This window comes from Salpingoeca rosetta (assembly GCF_000188695.1).
Source record: "Salpingoeca rosetta unplaced genomic scaffold supercont1.30, whole genome shotgun sequence".
Lineage (NCBI taxonomy): Eukaryota > Choanoflagellata > Craspedida > Salpingoecidae > Salpingoeca > Salpingoeca rosetta.
In genome coordinates this window covers 268,058-275,557 of record NW_004754904.1, presented here as the reverse complement: position 1 = coordinate 275,557, position 7,500 = coordinate 268,058, and the positions used below count along the sequence as shown (strand labels likewise).

The window sequence follows — 7,500 nt, the reverse complement described above, 5'->3', positions numbered from 1 at the left end:
GATATCCAGCGAAGCGCGCGCCTGGTGGCACGCACCAATGAAGCGGCCCGCCGGGATGCCGAGAAGGACGCCAGTACACACGGCAAGACGGAGGACGTGCAAGACTTCTTCAACCGTCTCCGCCGTGCATGAGCACGTGTGCATGTGCGCGCGCGTGTGTATGTGTGCATGTATGTGTGTATGTGTGCATGTATGTGTGTTTGCGCGCGTGTATGTGTGTGTGTCTGTGTGTGCGCGTGTGTATGTGTGTGTATCAGCGTGTGTTTGAGTGTGGATGTATTTTTCGGCCTATGGGACACGCGCGACATTCACTTGGGACTCGATGCGGGTAGGCTTGTGCCTTTCAGAACACTGCTCCTTTTTGCGTTCATGTGTGTCGATGGTGTGCACATGTACACCTGCGTGGATGTGTGCATGCCTGTGATGCGCACGCGTGTCGATTCCAGTGTGTCCTATGTATGTGTATTTGTGCGTGTATGTGTGTGTGTGTGCTTGTGTGTGTGTGCGTGTGTATGTGTGCTTGTGCGCGCGTGTATCTGTGTGCGCGTGTGCGTGTGTATGTGTGCTTGTGCGCGCGTGTATGTGTGTGTGTGTGTGCGTGTGTATGTGTATGTGTGCGTCTGTGATTGCCCCGAGAACTGCTTGGGCTTTCTGTGTCGTGGGAAGTGCTTGTTGAGGGTGGTTCTTGTGAGGTCGCGCAGTTCACCTTGCTGCCCTGCTCTCAATACACTGCTCTGCTGCACCCGCGCGCGCATGTCATCTCCCCACGCGAACTCGATTCTTCGATTGTCCTGCCAGAGAGCCAGACCGAGACTGGGGATGGGACGGTCGAGCATGTGGTCTGGTGGAGTGCCGGGGTATCTATCTGTTGGACACGTTGAACTGTTGCAAAGGGGTCGCGTCGCGATGACAGACAGGCAGACAGGGTCAACCAGCGAGAACAAGCGCACAGATGTGTAACACAGTACGCAGAGGTGGACACAACGCAGAGATAGACACACACAGACATACACAGACACACACACACACACAGACACAGACACACAGACACACACAGACATACACAGACACACACAGACATACACAGACACACACAGACAAACACACACACACATACGCAGTACACAATTCAAAAATCCAAATTCCTCCGCTATCTACAACAATTTCCATTGGCCGAATGGTTAACGGGAAGGGATACAGACAACCGGAGGCCGTGAGTTCGAATCTCACCGGGCCCTCACCTTTGATTGGGGCTCGTGGCTTAGTTGGTTATAGCGCCGGTCTAGTATCGCATTCATTTTTTTTCTCCACGCTCTGTGTGTGCTGCTTCGTGTGTGCTCCTCTGCATCACTGTGCCTCCTGCCTGCACGGCAACCCTGTCCCCAGTATCGCATTCATTTTTTTTCCACCCTCTGTGTGCTGCACTCTGCCTACACAGCAACACTGCTCACCCCGCTACCCGCTCGTCAGCACCAGCAAACAACAACAACAACAACAACGCACAAAATGGAATCGCGTGGGGTCATCACGGTGGCTGTCGTCGCATTCCTGCTCGGCACAGGTGCGCAGGCAGAGTGTCTGCTCTTGTGTGCATACACGCTCGCCAGAGTGCGTGCAGTTGCATCCTTCCGACTTGCTTTTGACATAATGTGGTTGTTCTTGGACTTGTCCGTGTCATCGCTTTGCTCTTTCGCGCCCGTCGTTTGTGTTTGACCTTGCGTGCTGCTGTGTCCACACACACACACACACACATGATCATGTGCGCGCTCGCTCTTTCTGTCACGCTCATTCACTCTCAAATACATGGGGTCTCTCTTTCACACACACACACACACACACACACACACACACACACACACACACACACACACACGTGTGTTGGCGCGCATTGTCGCTGTTTATTGTGCAGTGGCCGGCTTTGAGCTGCGCGAAGCCGTCGGCAGCTTCCGAAGATGGCGTTACGAGCGGCTCAAGCGCAAATGCCAGGACCTCAAGAAGAGGCTGTAGCCCAGATTGTATGTGTGTGTATGTGTGTATGTGTGTGTATGTGTGTGCATGTGTGCATGTGTGTGTGTGTGTGTGTGTGTGTGCCGGGTGTACGGAGACGTTTGCCTTCCGCACGTCCTTTCTCTTTGCCGGTCGACTCAGCCTTGTTGCGCAGTGCACATGTCCACTGTTGCCGTCGTTCACTGTAACCAACTCTGCTTTCTTCATCTTCCTTTTGCTTGCCACACCTGCGTCTGCGCTTGCCAAGTGGACAGACCTCGATGCCCACACCCTCCTCGTTGTCCACGCTCTCGCCTTTCAACGCCTGTTACCTTGCTCTGCAACCTGGTGCATGCATACTGTGCGCCCTTGCCCAATACAGCGAAGCAGACGCACAGCACACACACCATCTGCTCCAGCGAGTGGAGCACGTACCCACGCGCACTGACTTCTTGATGTGTGACAACACACAAACAAACAACAAACACGCAAGGCTGGTGGGTGGTGCATTTCATGCACTTGACAAGCACACTGCAACACACAGAAACCCACAGACACACAAAGCAAACAACACTGCTGAGTTGAGTTGAGTTGAGTTGAGGGTGGTGGTGCATTTAACATTCCATTGCACACACAGACCTCGACCGCGCCCACACCCACGGACGCTCGAGTCCCAGCAGCAGCAGCAGCAGCAGCAGTAGCAGCAGCAGCAGCAGTAGCAGCTTCACAACTCCATATCCCCCACCCCCTGCACACACACACACACACACACACACACACACACACACACACACACACACACACACACACACACACACACACACACACACACACACACACACACACACACACACACACACACAGAACTGACATCAGCAATGGCTGGATGTGGTTGCGGGCATAGCGACCCCTTTGGATCGTCACCGCTGTACAGCGAGTGGTGCACGCAGCCAGACCCGTTCCAGCTTCCCCGCTTCGTGGATGGCAGGCTGGCCGACTTTGGACGCTCCACCCACTGGCTCATGCAGGCGATATGGGCTGGCACGCACCTCATGCATGGCACAAGCGCAGCCACTGCCACTCATCAACGGCACCCACAGCCCCACCACGAGACCCACAGGCGCCACCACCATCACCTTCGCCACCACCGACGCCACCATCACAACCGGCACCACCACAACCAACACACGCGCAGACGAGGCGAGCAGGGGTTGGCAGCCGCCGATGCTGGCGACAGCGATGGCCACGCGCCATCAAAGGCACTGGTGCGAGCTTTCCTGCAGTCACCAACCTGGGGCAGTTTGGCTATTGCAGGCTCGCTCCCCGATGCAGCAGTGCCCGCATCGCCAGCGCAAGCCTTCCACACCGCAGCCCACGCACATCTCTGGTCAGGATGGATCCTTATGTGCGTGTGAGTGAGTGAGCGTATGCGTGTGTATGTGTGCGTGCGTATGAGCGACGAAAGACACTCATGTATTGCTGGTGCCGCGTTCTTGTGCGTACATGCTGCCGCTCCACTGCATACAGCACGCCCTTTGGTCAAACAACTCTCCACGTGGACAAAGATCCGCAGGACCTACGCATCTCCCTGGTGCGGCCCGTCTACTCGTCTCGTCAGTGCACGTGGGCCGGCGTCTTGCAAGGTTGCATGGACACGAACAGCATCACATCTCACAGCTCCCAGCCAGCACCAGGTGTGTGTGTGTGTGCATGTGCGTGTGCATGCGCGTGTGCATGCGCGTGTGTGTGCGTGTATGTGTGTGTGTGTGCGTGTGTGTGCTTTTGCTTGCGCCTTGTGGTGGCCAGCGTCACGCCTCTACCCGTCGCGTCTCTTGCCGCCACATCACTATGAACCCATCATGTCTGTCAGAGGTCTCGGCTGCCATCGCTGTCGACTGCAAGCAGCGCGGCCGCGGATTTGTGCATCTCACACGAACCCACGACAACAGAGGTTGGTGGCACGTGTGTGTGTACCTATGTGTATGTGAATGTGTGTGTGTGTGTGGTGCTTCTGTCTCTGTGTGCTCTTGTGTTGAACAGGTCGCCTCAACATATCCAGCAATGCGCCATCACCATGTACATGTTCACACATGTATTGTGCTCACGTGTTCGCGCGTTGATGTGCTCACACGTGTTTGTGTGTGTGTCTGTGTGTGTGTGTGTGTGTGTGTGTGTGTGTCTGTGTGTGTGTGTGTGTGTGTGTCTTTCTCTCCCCTCCCCCCCCCCCTTCGATTTTCTCGTTGCGACAACGGCAGCGACATTGTGGGCACGTGGTATTGTGTATGTTGGAGCGATACAGGCGGGTATGGACGTGCACTGCGATGAACAAGGTTAGCATTCATGTGCACACGTTGATATCGCGATGAGTCGTGTGTGTGTGTGTGTGAGTGTGCGTGTTTTGTGTGAGTGTGCGTGTGTGTGTGAGAGAGTGTGTGAGTGTGTGTGTGAGAGAGTGTGTGAGTGTGAGTGTGAGTGAGTGAGTGTGTGTGTGTGTGTGTGTGTATGTGTGTGTGTGTGTGTGTGTGTCTCACCTTCTCCCCCCCCCCACACACCTGAAACATGCGCGTGCACAGCGGAGGTGTGCGACATGAATGCCCGCGTCGTGTATTCAGGTGCCCGTCGACACGCCATCACCGGGCAGCCGGAGAGCTACCAGGTGCATGTGTACACACAAACACACACATACAACACATACACACACGAATGTGTTCAATGGCTGGTGTACTCTCCTGTGTACATGTTTATGATGCGTGCTGTTGTGTCATTGTGTCCCGACAACCATCACACACGGCAAACCCACTGATACACACACATTCACATATACACACACACACATAATGTAGGTTGCCCTGTCCTCCTATCACTTTGGAACGGTCGTTGAGTTGTCACTGTTCCACCACACGGCGGTGCGTGTCAATGCACTGCCCCTGTGCTATTGGAAGAATACAAGCTATGGTCTTCTTCTCACCTACGACACATCCCTTCTCAGGTGTGTGGAGTGTGTAGTGTGTAGTGTGCGTAGTGTGTAGTGTGTGTGGGTGTGTGTGCACGCGCATGTACATGCGTGTGTGTTGCCCTTGAGATATCTCAGCCTGGTAACATGCCACGCTCACCTCTAAACCGCCATCGGTTGCTGTGTTCAGACCGTTTCAGGTTCAAGTTGCATCTTCGTGGCAGCTCGACAGCACCACGCTTGTGCAGGTAGCGGCAACACATGCAACATGCGACGTAACATGCCATATGCATGCATTTCTTCTTGTATCATGTGATGGCATGTGTCATACCAAGCACCGCAGACTGGCTCATTATCATGCTGCACATCAACATCCTTGACCTTCGGTCTTTCCATGCACACAGGGAGCAGTGTCTGATCGTGGCTGTTTCGATATTTCCATCAAGACTAGGTGCGCGCATGTGTGTGTGCGCGCGCGCGTGTGTGTGTGTGTGTGCGTGCGTGTGTGTGTGTGTGTGCGTGTGTGTGTGTGTGTGTGTGTGTGTGTGTGTGTGAACGAGAGCGTCATACATATTGTTCCGCTGACCAATGTTTTGGTCCTCACTTGACGTTGAACCATTTATTCCCCCCCCCCCCGCCCAACACACACGCATGCATACGCACGACAGGCCGTACCACTTCAACAGCACTGCGCTGAACGTTCTTCCTGAGATGACGGTGGATGTGACGCTGAGCTGTGACGTTGTTGCATCACGCCTTGCCTTCTCTGCTTCCCTCTGCTTTGGGAGCGCGCGGCAGTGGCGGAAGCAGCACAGCCCCCTCCTCGATCTGTAGTCGTGCCAGTAAGAAATGGACCAGCGTGGTCGTGTGTGTATGTGTGTGTGTGTCGTGTGCAAAGGAGGACAAGAGAGAGAGAGTGTGTGTGTGTCACTGTGTGTACATTGTAGTGCAGAGGGAATGTCTGGCTGGGCGTGAGGATGTGTTTGAGTGACAATGCGTGTTGCACCGCTGTTTCGTGTGCGTGTGTTCGTTCCCACTACTGCCGGTATCACCAATCATCGTGCCTCTCGCAATAAATGACAACTGCATGCGTGGTTGAATCCATTCTTATTGGAAGCGAGAGCACAAGCTCGTACAGCAAAAGGTGCACACACATACACACACACACACACACACCCACACCCACCCACACACACACACACACACACACACACCCTTGCTCTCTGCATGACTGCCCATTCACTTGTAAGTGACAATCCAGAGCGGGCAGATGAAGTTAGGGTTGCTGCACACGAAGATATCACCACAGCGGCGAACAACAGGCGTGGGTGCCTGCGAGTCGTCAATGAGGGCGCAGGCAAAGATGGTGTTGCTGCCGCGCGCGTAGAAGCGCGAGACGGTTGCGTTCGCTGCAGAGTAGATGCCATCACCGTGCACCCTGCCATTGGCAACCTTGATCCCCCTCATGCCGGGAACCAGTAGGCCGTGCCTACAGATGGAGTCGTGGTTGTATGTCGGTGTTCCATGGAAGGTCACGCGCAGCTGTGTCCGTGTGTTTGGGATCTGGGTGCAGCCAGCGGTGGCATTTGCACTTGTCTGCGTCACCTGCACAGCGCGTGCACGGCTCCCTCTTGTGCGTCCTCTCTGCTTGATTGGTCGCCGCCCCCTCATCCTCTCTCGCTTCATCACTCGGCTCAGGGTGGACAGGAACGCCCGCAGTACATCGTCGTGCACAGGTGCGCGCTGCACGGGCCAGCGAATGTACGGTGCACCCGCCGCCACCACCTGCTCCTCCAAGTCAAGCAGTGCCTGTCGTGCTGTCTCCAGCACCTTGCCAGTGGGCCATGCTTGGTCATCCTTGCGTTGCTTGCGGTTCTTGCCCTTGTGATCAAAGTCGTTGCTACTGTCGGTGTAACCGTCTTCCGCCCCAAGTGCCTGCAGGCGAAGGCGCCTGTTCTCCGCCCGCGTTTCCACGCGCACGTGTGCACTGCACGCGGGACACATGCCACGCGTCTTGGGCGTTGGAATGCGGCGCACACGGGCTCGGGCACGTTGCTGCTGCTGCTGCTGCTGCTGCTGCTGCTGCTGCTGCTGCTGCTGCTGCTGCTGTTGTTGTTGTTGTTGTTGTTGTTGCTGTTGTTGTTGTTGTTGTTGGGAAGCAGCACTTGCAGGGTTGTTGTCACCACTGCCATGACGACTAGTGTTGTCGCTCTTGGTGGTCTTGCCACCACCATCAACGCCGCCGGCCTGACGATGGCATTCTCGACGGAGAGCTGTGGATGCAACGAAGCGAGCACCACATGCCGTGCACGGGTGGGTGATCAGCTTGTACGCATCAACACCATCCGTGTCGCCAGCGTACACGCGGTCGTAGTCCGCAGCGTGCATGTGCGTGCGGAGGTCTTGGTGCTCGTCCCGGCTGTCATGCTCCTCTGCGAGCCACTTCTTGACCTGTCTGCGCTTGGTGCCGCTCTCACGCCACTGCTCCTTGTTCTTGTACCGGTATGGCTTATTGCGGCCCCGTTGCTTGTTCTTGTAGTTGCGGGCACCACGCGACTTGG

General features: G+C 55.6%; 4 protein-coding genes across 4 annotated transcripts in view; 3 read left to right on the top strand and 1 right to left on the bottom strand.

Annotated features, from left to right (window-relative positions):
• Positions 1-132, top strand: part of PTSG_09895 (uncharacterized protein) — a gene marked incomplete at both ends in the record, with an annotated part of 1,104 nt that extends 972 nt beyond the window's left edge. The window contains one exon of the mRNA XM_004989192.1: positions 1-132. This exon is cut by the window's left edge and continues 972 nt beyond it. Within this exon, the coding sequence (XP_004989249.1) occupies positions 1-132 (132 nt within the window).
• A 1,045-nt stretch (positions 133-1,177) lies between these two features.
• Positions 1,178-2,687, top strand: PTSG_09894 (uncharacterized protein; the record flags this gene model as incomplete). Its single annotated transcript, XM_004989191.1, has 5 exons — positions 1,178-1,213; positions 1,471-1,561; positions 1,910-2,003; positions 2,149-2,313; positions 2,624-2,687. 5 exons carry the CDS (start codon positions 1,178-1,180, stop codon positions 2,685-2,687), a joined length of 450 nt encoding a protein of 149 aa, XP_004989248.1.
• Positions 2,688-2,864: 177 nt separating this feature from the next.
• Positions 2,865-6,029, top strand: PTSG_09893 (uncharacterized protein; the record flags this gene model as incomplete). The annotated part of the gene is made up of 9 exons (XM_004989190.1): positions 2,865-3,373; positions 3,514-3,680; positions 3,857-3,937; positions 4,242-4,316; positions 4,560-4,642; positions 4,830-4,975; positions 5,130-5,187; positions 5,344-5,390; positions 5,608-6,029. 9 exons carry the CDS (start codon positions 2,865-2,867, stop codon positions 5,771-5,773), a joined length of 1,332 nt encoding a protein of 443 aa, XP_004989247.1. The 3' UTR covers positions 5,774-6,029.
• A 149-nt stretch (positions 6,030-6,178) lies between these two features.
• The window catches only part of PTSG_09892 (uncharacterized protein), a gene marked incomplete at its 3' end in the record, with an annotated part of 2,726 nt that continues 1,404 nt past the window's right edge, over positions 6,179-7,500 (bottom strand). Inside the window, exon 2 of the mRNA XM_004989189.1 lies at positions 6,179-7,500. This exon is cut by the window's right edge and continues 7 nt beyond it. Coding sequence (XP_004989246.1) covers positions 6,179-7,500 — 1,322 coding nt within the window.